This window comes from Symphalangus syndactylus, chromosome 11 (assembly GCF_028878055.3).
Source record: "Symphalangus syndactylus isolate Jambi chromosome 11, NHGRI_mSymSyn1-v2.1_pri, whole genome shotgun sequence".
Taxonomy (NCBI): Eukaryota; Metazoa; Chordata; class Mammalia; order Primates; family Hylobatidae; genus Symphalangus; species Symphalangus syndactylus.
In genome coordinates, this window is record NC_072433.2 from 60,235,052 (window position 1) to 60,254,923 (window position 19,872).

At 47.5% G+C, this 19,872-nt stretch overlaps 1 protein-coding gene across 4 annotated transcripts; it reads right to left on the reverse strand.

The window, feature by feature from the left end:
• Positions 1 to 2,949: 2,949 nt before the first annotated feature.
• UBFD1 (ubiquitin family domain containing 1) lies at positions 2,950 to 19,805 on the reverse strand. Of its 4 annotated transcripts, XR_008649280.2 has the most exons (8): positions 19,520 to 19,655; positions 19,008 to 19,337; positions 17,606 to 17,814; positions 15,011 to 15,076; positions 14,551 to 14,656; positions 13,163 to 13,233; positions 10,204 to 10,286; positions 6,781 to 6,855 (listed from the first exon to the last, which is right to left on the reverse strand). XR_008649280.2 is itself a non-coding variant. In XM_055232760.1 (7 exons), the coding sequence occupies exons 1-7, from the start codon at positions 19,542 to 19,544 to the stop codon at positions 6,745 to 6,747; spliced, it is 930 nt and encodes a 309-aa protein (XP_055088735.1). In that variant the 5' UTR covers positions 19,545 to 19,805; the 3' UTR covers positions 2,950 to 6,744. The 4 variants fall into 4 exon arrangements, 3 of the variants coding, with proteins under 3 accessions (XP_055088735.1, XP_055088734.1, XP_055088736.1); XM_055232760.1 differs by lacking the exon at positions 13,163 to 13,233 and having other exon boundaries at positions 2,950 to 6,855; positions 19,520 to 19,805; XM_055232761.1 differs by lacking the exon at positions 6,781 to 6,855 and having other exon boundaries at positions 13,183 to 13,233.
• Positions 19,806 to 19,872: the final 67 nt, after the last annotated feature.

The following is a 19,872-nucleotide window of genomic DNA, read 5'->3' on the forward strand; positions in this document are numbered from 1 at the left end:
CAAAAATTAGCCAGGCATGGTGGCAGGTGCACGTAATCCCAACTACTTGGGAGGCTGAGGCAGGAGAATCGCCTGAACCCGGGAGGCAGAGGTTGCAGTGAGCCGAGATCATGCCACTGCATTCCAGCCTGGGCAACAGAGACTCCATCTCAAAATAAATAAAATGAAACAGATAAATGGCAGAATCTGATCAGTTGTGTCTAAGCTATCTCCCAACCTACCAGTACTGGGTGAGTTGTGGTCTAAAGCAGGGACCAGAGGATTGGATTTGATGCATTGAATTTGAGGTGTTTGTAGGATACCCGAGCAGGCAACAGATAATGAGCAAGAGTTCAAGAAAAATGTCAGGCTTGGAGTCTGAGCGCTGATGAGATGCTTCCCCAGTACCGGCTCCCTCCTGCTAAGTTCCCATTGAGGAGTCCCCTCACCCCACTGTAGGAAGTGACTTAAGTGGGAATGATTGGCCCTCTGCCCCTGGGACGAGCACTTAAGTACTTGAGCGTAATGTGAATTCTTCAGGGATGATCTGGTGCTGGAGTTGAAAAGCTAGAACTGAGTGAAAGACTTACCTATCACCTGAAATTCTTTATCAAGTGAATGTGTTACTGTTTTAATTTTTAAAGTGGTAGCCAACTAATAAAACCAATTAAACAAATGTAACTGACAAATGAACTTTATTAATATACAAAGCTAATTAATAAAGCCAACAAACAAATGCCAAGGTTCAAAGTTTAAAAAAGCAACTCACGCCATGCATGGTGGCTCACGCCTGTAATCCCAGCACTTTGGGAGGCCGAGGCAGGCGGATCACGAGGTCAGGAGATTGAGACCATCCTGGCTAACACGGTGAAACCCCGTCTCTACTAAAAACACAAAAAATTAGCCGGGCGAGGTGGCGGGCACCTGTAGTCCCAGCTACTCGGGAGGCTGAGGCAGGAGAATGGCGTGAACCCCGGGGGGCGGAGCCTGCAGTGAGCTGAGATTGTGCCACTGCACTCCAGCCTGGGTGAAAGAGCGAGACTCCATTTAAAAAAAAAAAAAAAAAAAAAGCAACTCACACACCCAAGTTAGTGCCCTGAAGGCACACAGGAAAACCGAGGAAAGAAAAAAATTTGAAAGCAAAATAAAGCAGCTGGGTTCTTTCCTAACTTCTCAAGTACCAGGCAAGTATCTAAGAGCACAGACTTTAGCATCAGGCAAAGCTGGGTTGTGAATCGTAGCTTCACTCGGTAACAGGCACGTGATGTTGGCTAAGCCATCTAACTTCTCTGAACCTAAGATTTCCTCTAGTGGCTGAAGTGGGGGTCACAGGAGGGATGTGGTGCAGTGTTGACTATATAATGCAAGTAACATCCTTCACACTGTTAAGACATAAGGAAGGAGCTGATGTCACAGGATCTGAATGCAGAGTGTTCAGAGCAAGTACGTGGTGGAAGAGCGCCCAAAGGTGATGTCCATTCTTCGCTCCAGGGCTGGAGGCCTAGAGAAGCAGCATTTGCCTGGCACATAGCAAGAGGTCAAAACACCCTGCTAGGTGGTCTCTTTTTGAGATGGGAGTTTCACTCTTGTTGCCCAGGCTGGAGTGCAATGGCATGACCTTAGCTCACTGCAACCTCCACCTCCCGGGTTCTAGCGATCCTCCTGCCTCAGCCTGCCTAGTAGCTGGAATTACAGGCATGCGCCACCACGCCTAATTTTGTATTTTTAGTAGACATGGGGTTTCCCCATGTTGGTCAAGCTGGTTTCGAACTCCCGACCTTAGGTATCTGCCCGCCTCAGCCTCCCAAGTGTTGGCATTACAGGTATGAGCCACCCCACTCAGCCTAGAAGTACCAGATAGCAGATACTCTAGGTGGGCATCAGCCAACGTATAGCATGTGACACAATCCCACTGCTCCCCCTCTGCCATGTAGGAGTCAGATCCCTAAGCATCCAGCAGTATTGTTTCAGGATTATAAGGTAATGTGAAAAAGTGAAGAGCTAACCCCCTCCGCCTGCCAGGAAGAAGTGAGACCAGCAGGGACAAACTCCATCACTCTTCATATACCAAGGATTCTGTTTCAGTCCCCTGCCTTTTTTTTTTTTTTTTTTTTTTTTTTTTGAGACAGCATTTCACTCTGCCACCCAGGCTGGAGTGCAGTGGCACAACCTCATTTCACTGCAGCCTCTGCCTCTGGGGTTCAAGGGGTTCTTGTGCCTCAGCCTCCCAAGTAGCTGGGACTACAGGCACCTGACACCACATCTGGCTAATTTTTATATTTTCTAGTAGAGGCGGGGTTTCACCATGTTGGCCAGTCTGGTCTTGAACTCCTGACCTCAGGTGATCCATCCACCTCGGCCTCCCAAAGTGCTAGGATTAAAGGCGTGAGCCACCGTGCCTGGCCGATATCTGTATTTTTTGTAGAGATGGGGCTCCTGCTATGTTGCCCAGGCTGGTCTCAAACTCCTGGGCTCAAGTGATCCTCCCACCTTGCTGTCCAAAGTGCTGCGATTACCGGTGTGAGCCAGTGAGCCTGGCCCATTTTTTGGTAACAGATTTCTTCCTCCCGACTCCTGGGTCTTTATAGCTTGTGGCTAAATCTGTAGCTCCAATCTCAATGTTTTCTAAAACATGTCCTCGAAGGCTAAATGGCCAGGTGGGGTTGCCCAAGGCACTAGTCAGGAGGTGTGAGTACAGGGAGGCAGCTTCTCTTCCAACATGTGGAGGCCAGGGCCCACCAAGGAGCAGACCATGCTGCTCTAACAGGAGTGTGGCTCACTGTCACACCGGTCACTTTCACCATTTTGCAGAGTAAATGTCAACTGTTTCAGCAGAGAATACATCTGAATATACTTAAAGCCAAATAAGACCACAACTGGCAAAGAAATGGCTCCAGGTCCAATTCCAAATGTTGGTTAATCCCCAGTATGGATTAGGCGCATGAAGAATTGGAAGGAAAAAGAGACGCATTAATTATCAAACTTTAATCGATTGACTAATCTTACAGGATAAACAATAAGACAGCTAGTCAAGGTTACACTTTTAAAAAAAAATCCAGCAGCGCAAATCTAATAGACTAAATACGTTCATCTCCTCCCAAACAGGCATTTGATTTAAAAACAGAAACCAGAACAGAGCATACACCACAAGGAAACATGGTACTTACAAATATTGTCAAATAATTCTGCAGAACTCTTTAAGAAAAAAAAAAAAAAAAGGTTCTTAGAAATTGAGAAAGCAGTAGAACCACCCAGCCTGGCAGGTCAATCTACCAGATGTTCTGCACGTGAGAGGGCTCCCAACCACCTGTAGCTTCAGAAAGGCCGCCAGGCACTGTTACGAAGTAAACAGGTGCAGATCCTAACTGGAGATGACTTTATCACAAAGCCTTAAGACAAAGGGACCATCCTCTTCCAAGACAACAGGTGTGAACAGAGGCAAGGAGCGATAGGAGAGGGCTCCCTCAGCAGATGGGTGGAAAGCAAGCCTGCCTTTGCATGGCCCTTGGCACTCAATCTACCCCCTTTCCCTTCTCTGCCCCTGGCAAAGAAAGGCTGGGCAAGTGCAAGAGCTCAGAATGGCTCCTCCAGGCACATGGTTAAAGTAAGAGTAAGAGGAAAACGAGCCCCTTCTGGGTGAAATATGGCAACTTTTCTGAGACATGGCAACGAGGCAGAGTTAATCTCTTTGGCCCTCATCAGGTAAAGCAGCAACTAAAGAGCCTACTCAGGGCCTTACGTGGGCCCCTTCTATGTCCACAAGAAAGTGCATCCTTAGCTCAGTTCAACATTTAAAAAGAGCTAACGCTACTTGCAAAAGGCCCACCACGGATTCAAACACTTAATACCAAAGAGGTCCAGCAACTCGCGAGTCTGTCTGCGTTCTGTGATCTGAAGAAGAGCTGAGGGGTGCCTGGCTCACAGGGTCACGTTCTTCTGCCAAGGCGCCTCAGGGAGGGAAAGAAAGGCATGATGATGTCTGTGAGCCAGAATCTGCAGGAGGACCACCGGTACAGATTCTAGAAGACAAAGAAGCCCTCAGGAGGCTCTGACAGGTGTCCAACGTGTAAGAGATGGCCACCCCCTCCATTTCTAGCTTCGAGTCAAGACTGTTACAGCCACTCTCCAGAAACCAGCTCTTCCTTTATCCACCTGCACGCCCCCTGCCACAGCGAGGGAAAGATCTGGTCCCTCTGACAGTAAGGAAATTGTATAGAAATTATCCTGAGGAAAAAAAAAAACCACTGTGACGCTACCTAAGAGTAAGAGTATTTCAATTTGCTTACACAGATTCAGTTAGTACACTCCAGACTGTAAGAAATGTATGAAGAGACTGCTCACGGAACTCAATGACTAACCAGTGAACACTACTGTGGCCCAGACACGATCGAAAACACTTCTCCCAGTGGCTTCTGGTGCTATGTCTGCTCTCCCGAGAGCTTCCAGCAAGGTCTTCCATGCAGACAGGGTGAGGAGCCACAGAGCTCAAGATTGTTGAAGCTGATTTAGTGAGCTCTGTAAAGCAATACTCAAACAGCTCCGTACGAAAAGGTGTCATTTACATTATTATTTATATATAGTATCTCGAAGTAAGGAAAAAAGCACCATTTTACTGAAAATAAAAAGGCTCACGCAGGCTTTGGTCCTCCTGAAATGACACCAGCCTGAGTGAGAAGCAGTTGGCCCTTGGGGAGTGGGGAGATGATGGAACGCTTGCTGTCACTGGCAAGAAGGGAGGCCAAGTGGCCTGGTGAGCCACAAGAATGGGGCAATAAGGGGAGCAAGTGGAGGGGTCTCAGAGAGCAGCCAGGCTAGTCTGGGGATGGGGCCACCTGCTCTGAGAGATCAAAAGTAGGTGTGCGGCACTGTCAGGACAAGTCTCTAGGACTGGGGCATTGGTAAACAAAAGGGGCAATGTCTGACCCGAGATGACGTTCTACTTAATGCATCTCATTTCCCCCGAAACCTGTCACCTGCAGACAGAGGCTTGGACAAGTAGCTCAGATGCACTCTTTTCCCCAGGAACTGCAGGCCGACAAGGACAGAAAAGCTGCAATGACTGCTCCTTTCTCAAGGGATGAAAAACAGGCTGTTTCTTGGATGCTACACTTCACAAGTGTACTAATTGCCCCCAAAAAAGCAAAGAGTAGATTTTCCTGCCTAGATGCATCACTTGGCATTGACTACACCATGGAAAGCAAGAGTCTGTCTATGTGGGCTGGATTCCTGAACTACAGCTTAGAAGGGAAGGGCGTAGAATATCATCATTAACTGGCTCACAAGGAATAGTCATCTTGGGCAAACACATGCTAATACGTTTCACAGAATGAGGGGTGACAGCCTAGAATCCAAAATGTGACGTTTGGAACATTTCTCGCCAAACCTTACTATGAGAGCCTGCAACCAGTGAGAGGAGAACTGCAAAGACGGCAGCAGAGAAACAGCAAACAGCACAAAGGAGATAATTTACCAAGAGACTTTCCCTCCTTTCAGAGGCAACCAAGCCAGAAGGAGATGACAGAAGTTCACGTGTACAAAGAACAGAAGGGCTAGAACCAGAAGAAGGTGAGCTAATCATGAAAGCAATTTATCCCATTTTTGTTGTTCAATAACATTGGCCAACCTGCTAGGGTCAGATGTCTTCTTCAGAAAGGCAACATCTCTGAACCTGGGATAAAGGACACTTGAACTGAACGCATGAGCAGAAGGACCCAATGGAGAAGCGTAATTGAAATCATCCTTGGACTGCTTAAGAATTTCTTGAAAACTTCCAAAGAAAGAAGGTTATCTGGAGCTGCAGCTATATGGCTGTATAGTCTATCTTCTACCTGGCTCCTCCTAGAAGAGGCCTTTGTCTGCTTGGGAGCTGGGGCTGTTGAGTGGCACAGCCCAGGCACAACCATGCCAGGCTGGGCCTCTAGGCCAAGCTCAGTGAGGGGTGCAGACAATCATCCAACCAGCAATGAACTCCTTGGAGATGGGGGCCCAAAGGGCAAGACGTTTAAACAGGAGTCACTGGGAGATCCTCTGCTGCTCAACGAACACCACAGCAAGTGTGAGAGCTCCCTGCCCAAGACCGAGCAGCTCTTCCTCTCCCACCGTGCGTTCACAGGCAGCAGCAGCACGGCGGGAAGGAGCCCAGGAAAGGAAGCGTTGATGAGGTACCAAAGGAGGAACTGACATCTTTGGGTTCTTAAAACAAAAACTCAAATCGAGGAAGCGAGAGAATGAAAAAGGGAAAGAATTAAATCTGAATCAATGGACAGAAATATATGGCTTACTAACTCCCCCCACTTTGCATACAATTTTATACAAAAAAGGAAAAAAAAACACCCCAACTCATTGCAATGCAGTCCAAATGTTTGCAACCAAAGATGTATGAAAATATTTCATATTTGCTTTTTTTTTAAAAAGCAAAGCTTTTGATCATTCCCTTATCAACATAATTGGCAGATCTACTCTCAAACACACTTAAGAGTATTCCACACAACATGTTCGGAATTCAGATTTATTGATTTCCATTGTATTGACTTTAAAAATGGTATGAAGCTGACTGCAAGAAAGGGAACTGGTAATTTTAAGTTAAAATTAAGCTAATGGTGAAAGTACATCACCTCTGGCTTCAGTCACCACATCACCTCAGATTGAATATAGATTTTTTTATGAACAAAGTTCCAGAACTCTGAAATCCAGGGATGCTGCAGGCTTCTCCCGGCAATGTCCTTCACTTCGGGTCAGTCTCCTGGGCCAGAGGTGAAAGTGCTTTCAAAAATACTGCCATTTCCCCAGCACAGTGTCTTTGATTGCATCCACATATTGAGTTGGAACCCAGTACACCCAGTAGTAAGAGGCTTCCGTGGGGCCCAACTGAAACGCCTGGAAGGGAAAAAGGAAAACCAAGCGGTACTTTAGAGGTCGGGAGACCAAGCAGGCAGGACCAACATGGGGGAGGGTTGGGATGTGAATTAATTAAACAGGGAAGAAAAACCAAACAAAACTTTGCACATGGGGAGCATTCTCCTAACCAAAAACAAAAACAGGCAGGGTGAGGGTTAAGCTGAGCCAACCCTAAAGCAGCAGTTCTCAAACCTGAGTGGTCATCAGAGCCACCAGGAGCGCTTGTTGGAACATGGATCAGCAGGCTCGAACGCTGTGAAGTTTCTAATTTGGGGAGGTCTGGGCCTGAGAAACTAGCAAGCTCCCAGGTGATGCAACACTACTGATCCAGGGACCACAGTTGGAGAAATGCTGCCCTGGAAAACCTGTCACTCATGCCCAAGAAAACAGGTATGAATGTTCATTGCAGCACTGTGTGAAACCACAAAAACCTGGGGCAACCTACATATCCATCAGTAAGGGAATGCAGAATTCCAAGTGACAAGGCTTAGTCACACCAATACTGGAGCTCTTTTTAAAGAGGTATCAACTGGGTCCATATGGATCTACAGTTAATACTGACAGATTCTTATGTTGCACCAAAGAAAAGCAAGCTGTAGAACAATACATGATACCATTTACGAAAACTGGAAGCACAAAACAGTACTCCATCTTGTTCGTGATACACGTGTAAATCAAAGAATGGATAGATGGGAAGGACGCACGTGACACATGACGATGGTAATGGGGGGCGGGGAAGACAGTGGGGCCATCATTGCTGTGAATAAACTTTATTTCTTTTATTTAATTATAGCAAATTACAAAATATTTATAATTGCCACTTCTCAGTGATGGATATATGGGTTTGTGAGCAGTTATTCTCTTTCTTTTCTGTATTTTACTTTTATTTTTTCTGAGCTGGAGTCTCGCTCTGTTGCCCAGGCTGGAGTATAGCGGTGCAATCTCGGCTCACTGCAACCTCCGCCTCCCACTTTCAAGCGATTCTCCTCCCTTAGCCTCCCAAGTAGCTAGGATTACAGGTGTGCGCCACCATGCCCAGCTAAATTTTTATATTTTCAGTACAGACAGGGTTTCACCATGTTGGCAAGGCTGGTCTTAAACTCCTGACCTCAAGTGACTCACCCGCCTCGGCCTCCCAAAGTGCTGGGATGGAAATGAAAAAGCACAGCCACAGTTTTCCAACTGTGAATGATGACATGTTAATTTAGCAGAGAAATGGCATCTGCCCAAAGAGATAACTAAGTACTTTCATTAGGACAAAGGTAAAGGTGTTTGGAAAAGAGAAGGGGGCTACTAGAGCTATCCTCTGCCAGAAATAACTCAAGAGAAATGAACACTTCAATGAAATACTAAGTCATTACCCGTCCACACCAATTCCTCCAAAGACGTCCAAAACAGTCCACTCAACTTCCTTGGACTCCCTACCACCAGGCTGCTTGAAAATTCAGGCTACAAACCCTACAGGGTGTGACTGGCAACACAAACTATTCAAAAAGGAGTGATGGGGCCCAGTTAAAAATATTCAAGTCCAACTGTTTTTTTTGTTTGTTTGTTTTTTGAGATGGAGTCTCTCTCTGTCACCTAGGCTGGAGTGTGGTGGCGTGATCTCTGCTCACTGCAACCTTCACCTCCCAGGTTCAAGCAATTCAAGCAATTCTCCTGCCTCAGCCTCCTGAGTAGCTGGGATTACAGGTGCCCGCCACCACGCCCGGCTAATCTTTGTAATTTTAGTAGAGACGGGGCTTCACCATGTTGGTCGGGCTGGTCTCGAACTCCTGACCTCATGAACCGCCCACCTCAGCCTCCCAAAGTGCTGGGATTACAGGCATGAGCCACTACGTCCGGCCCAACTGTTAAAACAGAAAAAAATAACTGACCAGGCCAAACCAATCTGTCTGCAATCCTTGTAATAAAGACTACAGAGAGAGGGCTGGGCATGGAGGCTCACGCCTGTAACCCCAGCACTTTGGGAGGCTGAGGTGGGCGGATCACCAGGTGAAGAGATTGAGACCATCTTGGCCAACATGGTGAAACTCCATCTCTACTAAAAATACAAAAATTAGCTGGGTGTGGTGGCGCAAGTCTGTAATCCCTGCTACTCAGGAGGCAGAGGCAGGAGAATCACCTGAACCTGGGAGGCGGAGGTTGCAGTGAGCCGAGATAGCGCCACTGCACTTCAGCCTGGTGACAGACCGAGATTCCGTCTCAAAAAAAAAAAAAAAAAAAAAAAAAAAAAGACTACAGAGAGAGTAGGGGTGGAAGGGCTGCTAGGGGACATCATCACTTCCAGAAGACAAAACCCCAGGAGCCCCACAGCCTAGGGACTGCGCTCCCAGGTACAGCCTTGCTACAGCAGCACTAGGCAGGATGCCAACAGGGCTGCCTCCCTTGCCCACCATACTTTAAGCCCCTTTGATTTTTTTTCTATAGCAAGAGGATCTTCCAACACATCTCTCTGCCTGGGACTTGTTATCCCAATCTACTGGTCAAACCACTAGTTCCTTCTTTTCCCTGGGATGGGCTGATGTGGCTTCATCACTATAGGATGGACACTGAAAGGCCTGCCTCCTTGGATGAACAATGGCAGGAGGCCCCGCCCTCACATTACAGCTCCTCAGGCCAGGCCCCTGATGGGCAACTGCAGGATCAACTTTGTTATCAATGTGGCTCCTCCAAAGAGCGCTGGGAAAATTTTGGAAACTTTGCCTAAGCTGCTCATTTTACTGGATGAATGAATTTTTTGCTTTGTTCTGCAGGCCTGCGGAACACCTCCAAACACTGTGTCTTGGGAAAGAGTAGCCTGCTCTCTGCAGAGTGGGCTCTATGCAGAACAGATGCTCCACAGAGCCCGTCCTCCCCATGAGGCCCTCAGCCACTGGGCCTGGAAGAGCGGCATCATTATTACAGAAAAGAGGCTGCCTGGTGCCCTCACCAACACCAAGGCTAAGGGAAAGTTTTGTTTTATAAGCAAGACAAAACTTATAATGAAAATCCACAAGCCATTCCTCCTCTTTATATTTATTTTCCTGGTCTAGAAACAACACATAACAAGAGGGAGGCAAGAGAGACTTTTCTAAAAGAGGTAAGAGAAAACATATCCCCTTTAAACTGATGGAAGGTGTGTGTGGGGGGGTGCAAAATAAACAGAACTAGGAATAGAGGCCATGGATTCAGTTCCAAGTAGATGAAGAAAACATCAGGGTCTTTAAAAAGTGCATCTTCTGGAGACTGAGTTTTCTTCCATTAAACAAGCTCAGTTAAAACTGTTTCCTGCCAGGTTAAGTGGGAGTCTAGTGAGAGAGGCTGGACTCAGCCAGCGCTACTTACCATCATGTGGTAGTCTTCATGTCCTTCGATAGGTTCACTGACCACATTTTTTATGGAGCCCATGGGCAATTTCTCAGTCCGCTCTAAGTTGAGAGGGATTACAGTGATTATTCAAAGGGCCCTCCTGTTCTAACTCCTCTGACTCAGCAGTCCCTCATCAGGGCTGGTGGCTGCGGGATCTACAGTAAACTCAAGTGACTGGCGCCATGCCCTCTGGGGACAACACGACAGGGTCTTCTGACCAGTGCACATAGGGCTTTGTGTGAGAGCTGGGAACTCTGTAGGAGCAAGTGGGAAACTGGGTTTGGCAAAGGTATAGTAAAGGTCTCTGAGGGCAGAAATGTATCTTCCCTGGGATTATTTTTTAAAAGTCTGATGGTTAATAAATATCCAAGAAAGGCCGGGCGCGGTGGCTCACGCCTATAATCCTAACACTTTGGGAGTTAGGATTTGGCCACAGTGGGTGGATCACCTGAGATCAGGAGTTCGAGACCAGCCTGGCCAGCATGGTGAAACCCCGTCTCTACTAAAAACACAAAAAATTAGCCAGGCGTGGTGGTGGGCACCTATAATCCCAGCTACTCAGGAGGCTGAGGCACGAGAATCGCTTGAACCCGGGGGGCAGAAGTTGCAGTGAGCCGAGATCATGCCACTTGACTTCAGCCTGGGCCAAAGAGCGAAACTCCATCTCAACAAAAAAATAATAAATATAAAATAAATAAATAACCAAGAAATTCCTTCGTAACTTTATGCAAGCCCAGCATTGGCTAAGGTCTTGGGCAGTAGGGAGAGTCAAGAGGCCTAAGAACAAAGAGGCAACACATTCCCCTGTGGTTCTCACAAGGGAAGGGGAGTGGCCTGGGTTTTAGGGCTAGATTCTACACCACTACCCTGCTCCCTTCCCCCACCTCCCTCCTCGACTCCTCCGCACTCTATTCACACACTTTTATGAAGTTCTCTTAAAACATTTATAACCTCTTGTGATTAACACTTGAGATACCACTGATCACATGGGGTCAGAAGACATTGAGGCAAGTTTGAGGAGGATGGCAGGTAAGAGAGGGCGGCAGCAAGGGATGCCTGGAGTGAGATGAGACTGCCGGGAGTGAGCCAAGTGAAGCGGGACTGGGTGAGGTCAGGGGAGGCGAGGTGCATCTGCACAATGGGACATGGCCACCCTGGAGCAGCAGACACCTCAGGGATGGGGGCGCAGGGGGATGGGGGGAGGCTCAGCAAACAGCTAAACCAAGTGGAAAAAAACTTGCAGCCTTTGCAGAAAGAAAAATCTGGAAAGGTAGAGTCTAAAAATAGATAAGTTGGCCAAACAGACTAGGAATTTAGAGACCGGGGTTCTGGTCTAGCTGGGGACTTAAGACATTTTACTTCAGTTCTGTGGGCCTCAGTCTCTGAAAAATGGGGGCTGGGGAGAAGGGACCTGAAGATGTTTATTTAGGTTTGGACTTCTAGTGGCTCTACAACAGTGGGCCCTAAAGCAGGACCTGGGCAGCAGTTGTCTTTAAGATGGAAACTTTTAAAACACCTTTCATCCTGAAATGTCTGGAGATTTCACAAAAATATACAACAGATTTCTGGCTTCTCTTGAAAACTCCAAAAATTGGGCAATTCTGGACCTACACTCCTGATCACTATATCAGACCTTCAGCCAGATTCAACTTTCCTACGAGCAGGGTACATGCTCTCCTCCAGCAGCTTCCGGTTTCCTGCCTGGAGCTTGTTCTCATTCTTTTGAGGCTGTTAGTACTGCCTCCTCCTACACAAGCTAGCAGAGTTTAGTCAAGAGTAGCAGCCCTTAAGGGTCACTTACTCAGCAAAGCGCCCCACGGAGAGGCCAGCTCGCTGCTGGGATGGTAATTCCATAGCCGCTTCTTCTTGCCAGCAGAAAGACGAAGCCAGTGGCTAGTAGCCAACTCCCAGAACAAGCTGTCCTCTTATGAGTGCTTATGACACTTAGGTAACAGGACTGGGCAAGTGGCAAGAGTGCCTGCCCCTTGGGCTCCAGAGGTACAGTGCTATGGGTGGGAATGAAAGTCTTAACCTTGTTCAACCCTAGAAAACATGAGTAGTTCTGACCATGCTCCTCAACACAACTGGTGAGTAAGGAGACTTTCAAGGGCTCAGAAGCCCCAACATATTGAGCTTCTTCTAGAGCTCTACCTTTAGGCCAAAGCAGGAAGGCGGCTACTCCTACTAGCAAAAAGAAAACCTCCAATACAGGGTCAGGAAGTTCTTGTTCTATCAGTTCCTGCAGTTATGATGTGTTCCCTATACAACTTCCTGACACAGAAATATTCCCCGAGGAACCAACGAGCACTTACAGACTTAGTTCCCATCCAGACTTCTCTGCCTGCACCTATCCTCATGGCAGGGTCTTTCCAGGTCAGCCTTAGCAACTGCCTTCAATGAGGCTGCCCACAAGCAAAAGTAGAGGTCCAGCAAGAGACAGGAAGTCTATGCACTTCAGCAAGTGAATGTGATGAGACAGAACTAAGCAAAATCACCTGCAAAGTCGACAGAGGCTGGGCAGCTTACTACTGATAAGGGGAAGATGGACAGGCTCTGCAGAAGAGAATGATCTAGCAGAGGGTTCAAAGGCCCTTGCAAAAACTGGGGGGAACCCTCAGATATTCTGCAAAACTTGCTTTGACCATGCAGTTAGAGTTGAATGTGAAATGAAGAAAATAGCAAGTTATCATAAAATTGATAGAAAACTCAAGCATTTTTGGCATTTCAATTTTTGTTCATTTTAACAATCAGTATAGGGTTGAACACTGATTTCTGTGTTTTAGATGATTAAAAACTCTCTCTCCCCACCACCCCTGCCCCAATTATTCTCCATAAAACTTGGTCCCATTTTAAGTGGAGTCTCACTAAATGGTCTGTCCCTGAAACCAGTGAACGTCAGATGATGGGACCCCCTATACTTCTCTTTAGCATTTACCTCGAACACTGAATACCTACAGTGCTGGCCAGAAACAGGTGATTTAGGCATGTTCGGTTCCCTCCAGGAATCTAACAGGGGGACAGACAAGTCAGAGAGTAATGAGTGCTCTGGGAATATAAACGAAGCGCTCTATGAACAGAAGCGGCAGCAAGTCATTTGGAGGGTGGGGGGAGAATCAAGGAAGGCTTCATTCGGAGAGGACATTTAAGTAGGGCCTTGGAAGATTTTATTAATAACAAGGAATGGGAAGAAGGCATTCCAGGTAAGGGCACAGCATGAGCAAAGACAAGGAGCTGTGCAAAGCACACTGGGAGCTTCACAGAGAGATGCGGCTGAAATACACAGAGGACCACAGGGCAAACCGGCCAGAAGCTGGAACCAAAATTTAAACTAAGGCCCAGTGTTGAGAACACTGAACGCTATGGTTAGGCATTTGAATGTGTCCTTAAACAGCCAAAGGTCCTTGAGCACGGGTACCCAGGATAAAAAGCAGTAGGTAAGATGGACAGGACAGAAGAATACACAGATGGGGCAGTGAAACAGAGTAACTTGCTTTGAACAGACCAAGTTTAAAGATGCTTGGGAACTTTAACTGGCACAACAGTGTGGCAAAGAAAAGGACAGACAGTTCTGCAGTGTAACTGACAAGACTTTGTAACCATCTGGGGGAAGGGAGAGGGAGGACAGTCAGAGACACTTCCCAGCAAACAGCAAGGCTGATCCAGACACCGTGCACAGGCAGGGGTGGGGCAGGCAGAGGGCAACCAGGCGGGGAGGGAGAGGCAGATTCCTCGGCAGCGGTTAGGAAAACTTCACCTACTATAGGGTCAAACTCTGACCTACAGGGGCCAGGCAGGTGACAAATGAACAAAGCTGGCTACTTCTAAGATAAATGGGACCATGAGGACTGTAGTATGGCCCACTGGAAACCACCACTCGGCTCTAGTGGATCGATGCCATGTGAGAATGCAGGCCCCAAAGGGCCAGATCATTTGAGTTTTCAAGAGAAGCCAAAAAAAAAAAAAAAAAAAAAATCAGATTAAGTGAAATCTCCCAATTTTTACAGATTGTGTGTCATCCCACAAAACATTTTTCTGTGGACCAGATTTGGCCCTTGGGCCACGTGTTTGGGATCTCCGAATCTGTGTGCAACTGAAGAGCCAATGTTTGGTGGATCAGCCCTGAGATCAGACTGAAAACAATGAGGGAAAAGGGTCCAAACAAAAGGCGAACGTCTAAAAGCAAATTTAAAAGCCAGAAGCAAGCAAAGCACAGTGGAGAGAGAGAGGTCTCAGGAGGAGGGGCGGAATCGCACTCTAAAATATGAGTGCTGCTGGGTGCCAGAGGCAGGCAGTGGGCCAGCAAGGAGGCGAGGAAGAACATACCTTTAGTGCCAATCCACAGCTGGTCTTGTTCTAGTTTAAAGGTGAGTCTCACTTTTCCTCCAGATTTATTGTACATGCCAGACAGCGGTACCGTTGGCAGGCGCTCCTGAAGGCACAAGAGCATGATTAAGAGATGGAGGGATGGTCTGAAAAAAAGAGAAGGGGGCCAGGCGCGGTGGCTCACGCCTGTAATCCCAGCACACTGGGAGGCCAAAGCGGGCGGATCACCTGAGGTCAGGAGTTGGAGACTAGCCTGGGCAACATCGTAAAACCCCGTCTCTACTAAAAATACAAAAATTAGCCAGGTGTGGTGGTGCACCCCAGCCTGGGCGACAGAGCAAGACTCCGTCTCAAAAAAAAAAAAAAATGGGAAAAAAGAGAAGGGACAGGATTGGAGGAACCTCAAGTCAGACGGTGGGGCTGCCTCATTTTCAGAATGCTCACAAGAAATCCGCCTTACCTGGGCACCCTTAACAGATGGCATCACATCTTCAGGTTTTCCTTTATCCAACACTTTCCTGTGTTGCTGTAAGTCAGAAGAGAGAATGAAATGAAACAGCTGACTACATTTAGTCGTGTTACTATTCCCTTGAAAGAGAGGATGAAGAAAGCCTTAGTGTTTTGGCTCAAAAGCTTTTAATGACAACAGACTATGGATCCTTTGAAACTATAGCACAGTGCTGTCCAGCAGAACTTTCTGGGAGGGCGAGTATGTTCGTACCTGTGCTAGCCACTACCTACTGCTGTGACTATTACACACTTGAAATGCAGCTACTATGACTGAGGAACTGAATTCTTAATTTCATTTTAACCAGCCACATGTAGCTTGCTACCATATTAGATATCAAAGTTCTACAGCAAACGGGATTTCCAGATTGCCCTTCCCCCTCAAAAAAAAAAAAAAAAAAATCACCACTGAAATGATTAAACCATCAAACTAAAGAGGGCGACAAAGGGTGTTGCTCTCCTAGCAGACAAAAGATGGCACCCACCTTTTTCAACTTAAACTCCCAGAGAACACTATAAGATGCTGGTAATCCGTCTAACTGCCTAGAAGGAGCAGTTCTTCAACAAATGGAGACCCAGCCCATCGCCGAAGTTTTCCCCACTGCCCTACCCTTAACTCCAGCTAAACAGGAACCTGGAAGAGCCACCTTTCAGAAAGAAATGCTTATTACTCTATAACCTGACATTAAGAAGCCTCTAAACTCCACCCCTACCGCCTGCCCCAAGAACTCTGAGGCAGCTCTTTAAGGATTCTAAGTTCAGGGCCCCTTAAACAGCTCTCCTGCCTGGCCCAAATGCCTGAGTCTTCTTTCTTCTCCATCTGTGGCCTTATAGGCACAGCCACTGCTTGGTAAAGCTGGAACTAGGGGACAATGAATGGATAGAAGATAACAATTTAATCAAATGTAAGCACTAGGCAGCCACAAGCCACCCCAAATCCTCACTGGCATGGTGGAATCCCTCTGGGAGGAATAAACTCAGCACTGCCAGACTGCTAGCAAAAAGTCACTCCAGACATCAGCCCCAGACCCCTTAATAAGCTGATAAAAAGGCAAGGGACTATCTCCCTCTCATTAGGTCATGCGATGCGTCATAATTGGCCTCAATGAAACACAGCAGCACGGGCTGGAAGTACAATTCGAGTCACACCTTTCAAGTACCTTTTTAACAAGATTTCCTGTACTGTGGAGAACAGTTCTAGGCCTGTTAAGCTACCATCAGTAACTAAAAGCCTGTATTTAAGAGGCATGTTATGCTCCAAGGGTGTGATCAGTGCGACCACTCCTATCTGACGTGCTCACATTTCACTATTTCATACATGTGGCAAAGGAAAATAGGAATATGAGAAGAAAATCAATTGGTTTCAAGACACTGCGACCCCATATGTGGGGGTGAAGTCTCCAAATCAACACCTTTTAGATAATTAATATAGGTTTACAACCCCTTATCTGAAACCCTAGAGTTTTGAACTTTCAGGGTTTTGGAAGTTTTATAAAGATAATATTGCTTTCAAATACATAACAATCTTCTCTGTGGGGTCTGGGGCAGTACCTTGTCACCAAAGAGGAAAATTCACACTAATTCTGGTCAGGTTTTGCTGTTAAATTTACAAAAACACTTCATTTTTATACTCCTTTGGGGTTTTGGAAGCACACATGGGGGATTATGGATCTGGAACACAAACTGTGTCCTTCTCTTACTGTTGGTCATATATCTTAGTGTCTATGGTCACTAAATGATGTTGATTCAAGTTGATCTACTCTACTTGGGAAACAGTTGAGAATACCTGTTTTCCTTGGAACACTAGGAAGAATGATCAGGAGGCTACACAACACTCAGTAGAATTTGCCAGGTAAAAAGATAACAAGTGATGATTCTTACAACCTGTTCCTTCCATAGTAAAATAATCTCACTTTTCCTCATTACATAAAAGAATGTTAATGGCTATGATGAGCAAAAGACAAGGCAGGATCTCTTGCAGCCAAAAGAACAGAGAACGTAAAAAATCAAGCTCCTATTTCACAGATCAGGACAAAAAAATAAATAAACAAATCCATCAGTGTAGTTGTCTTCCTACTCAGCTTCATTCAGCTTCCTGAAACGGTCAGTTTTAGAGGAACCTCCGAGAGTTGTTGATTTCCATGCCTGGCCAGGCTTGTTGACTTGGGGAAAGCCACAAACCAAAAAGCCAAATGTAAACACTTGTACAAAATGAGGGCTTACTTCTAGTACTGGTAGTTTTCTCTGGCACTAAATAGGAGAGAGAAACCCATGTCTGATTCCTTTCAACACATGGTCTGACGCCTCCCTGTACCAAGGTCTTATCCTAAAGTAGGTAGACTTGAGACACACTGACCCGCCAGATGAGACAAAGTTGCAAATCTCAGGTAGTTGTCACCTCCACTCTGCGGCACCCAACTGCTGCCATAAATTTCCATCATGGGCCCTGTCCAAAAAGGAGCTTATTCTAGGGAGAATATAACCAGCCAAGGCTCAAGAGGACAAAGCCTCAAATTTCTCAGGACCAGGAAGCACAAGATGGACTCACTTTCTGCCTGCAGAGAGGCTCCTTCTTGTTCTCTTCGGCCTTTGCATCCTGCTGCGCAGCATCTTTGGGTGTGTTTACTGCTAAAACATCATTGATGGTGGAGCCAACCACCATGATCTTGGCCCCACTGGTCACTTTTATTTCTCTCAAAGTTTTATCCTCAGGGACGAGTCCCTTATACATGACTTTCTGCATGGCAGGCGGGAGACCTTGGGAAAAGGTAGAAGGTGGACAGTGAAAGGAAGGAAGGAAAGAAAAATGTATGGATACTACACAGCTCTTTAGTAACAGACCAAAAAGTGAATACTGACTCCACCACCTATTAGCTTTGTGAACTTGGGAGATTTACAACCTCTGAACCCCTCAGTTTCTAGAACTGTAGAAGACTTACAAGAGTAAATCCTTCTGTACAGACTTGTTTCAAGGATTAAGAGACCAATGTGGGGCATTTAATACGGTGCCTAGCATTCAGTAATTGTCCAATAAGTATTAGCTCTCATTCTTTCCAAGTTGTTCCTCAGTCATCTGAATCATTCAAATATTAAGTGAGAATCCACAGGCATCAGAGCTACAGAAGCCAATAGAGACAAAACTCCTGTTCTTAATGGAGTTTACAAGGCTACATGTAGAAAGCTTCAAAAAAAAAAAAAAAAGTCAAGGCCAGGAGTGATGGCTTATGCCTGTAATCCCAGCACTTTGGGAGGCCGAGGAGGGCGGATAAAATTAAAAAAATTAGCCAGGCGGGGTGGCAGGCGCCTGTAATCCCAGCTACTCGGGAGGCTGAGGCAGGAGAATCGTTTGAACCTGGGAGGTGGAGGCTGCAGTGAGCCGAGATCGTGCCAGTACACTCCAGCTTGGGCAACAGAGCAAGACTCCGTCTCAAAAAAAAAAAAAAAAGAAAGAAAAAGAAAAAAGAAATTTCAGATGGCAAAGAGCTATAAACAAGGTAAAATTAAGAAACAGAATCAACTGTGAAAAACCAGCATCAAAATCAATAGCAATGTTTCCTAAACCTCACTTAGAAGAATTACCTAAGATATTTGCTAAAAATAAATTCCTGGCTACATCCCAGACCCATTGAATCAGAATCTCCTGGGAAAGGGCCCGGAAGCTGTAAAACAAGTGCCTTAGGTGATTTTTTAATTAGAGACGTTAGAGCAACATTAATGAGAAACTGGGGCCTAAACGTCAGACCGGCTTCCATCCCAGCTCTGCAACTTACTAGCTCTATAAACTTGAGTCTCTTTCCCCAGCTGAGTAATGGGCATCCAAGTATCCTTCAGAAGATTGCTGTGAGGATGGGGGGACCTGATGCAAGGAAAGCCACCAGATGCCTAGCAGGGTGCAAGGGCCATCAGGAGGCGGGGTGGGGAAGACTGGCTGTCAGCGCCACAGGAATTACCTGTAATCGAGTGGATCTTCTGTTTCAGCTCGGAACCTGTGCTGTCCAGGGGGAACTTCACGTCATGCTTGGTCTTGTTCCAAATGATCTTCAAGTCCACCAGCTCCCTGCCCGCGCCGCCGCCCGCGTCTTCGCCGTTGCTGACCGAGGCCTGGGCTGCGGGGTTCCCAGGGGGCTGGGCCGGGGCCGGCTGCAGGCTGCCTCGTGCGGCGCCGGAGTCCTCCGCCGCCGCTCCCGCCGCGGCTTCAGCCTCCACGCAGTTGAGGGGCCGCGCGGGAGCCTCAGTCGCCACGGTGTCGGCCTCCGTGTCCATGCCAGGTTCCTCCATGCCTGCAAGGGGGTTAGGGGGTGGGCGCTCGCCGCGGGCTGGGCTTGGGAACGGATGCTGTCCGGGCGCCGCCGGACCTCCGTTCCCGAGCCGCGGTTCTCCCTCCCGGGCCGGGCCGCATCCCCCAGAGGAGCGCCCGCAACCTCAGCCCGGGCCCGGCGCCCGCTACCCCCGCCGCACTCACCATCCGGGTCCCCGGCCGCCGCCATGATGATTGTGTACAACACCCACCGCTCCCGCAGAGGCCGCTGGGAAGAAGCGAGCTGGCTGAGATTGGCCCCCGCAGCAGCCCCTAATCTCTCACAGCCCGGCCGGAAACAGGTGGAGGTTTCTATGGAGACCCGCCTCCTCCGCTCCCCGGTCCGGCCCCTGCCACGCTTTCGCTTTCCCAAGCCGAAGGGGGCGGGTCCGGGAAATAGCCCTTTCTCTGGGCTCTGCCCCCTGGTGGCGAGTGCGGCCGCAGCCGTCCGGGGAGACGTGGGCTTTCGCGCTAGGAGGCCTGTGACTTTAAGGGGCAGGGCTGCTTTGGCTGTGGCG

Excerpts from the sequence above, each read along its gene's own strand:
- UBFD1 (XM_055232760.1), bottom strand. The coding sequence starts at position 19,544 with ATGGCGGCGGCCGGGGACCCGGATG. Across the intron at positions 14,657-15,010 it reads CATCTGTTAAGGGTGCCCAG|GAGCGCCTGCCAACGGTACC; the intron begins GTAAGGCGGATT and ends TTGTGCCTTCAG. Across the intron at positions 6,856-10,203 it reads ATGAAGACTACCACATGATG|GCGTTTCAGTTGGGCCCCAC; the intron begins GTAAGTAGCGCT and ends TTTCCCTTCCAG.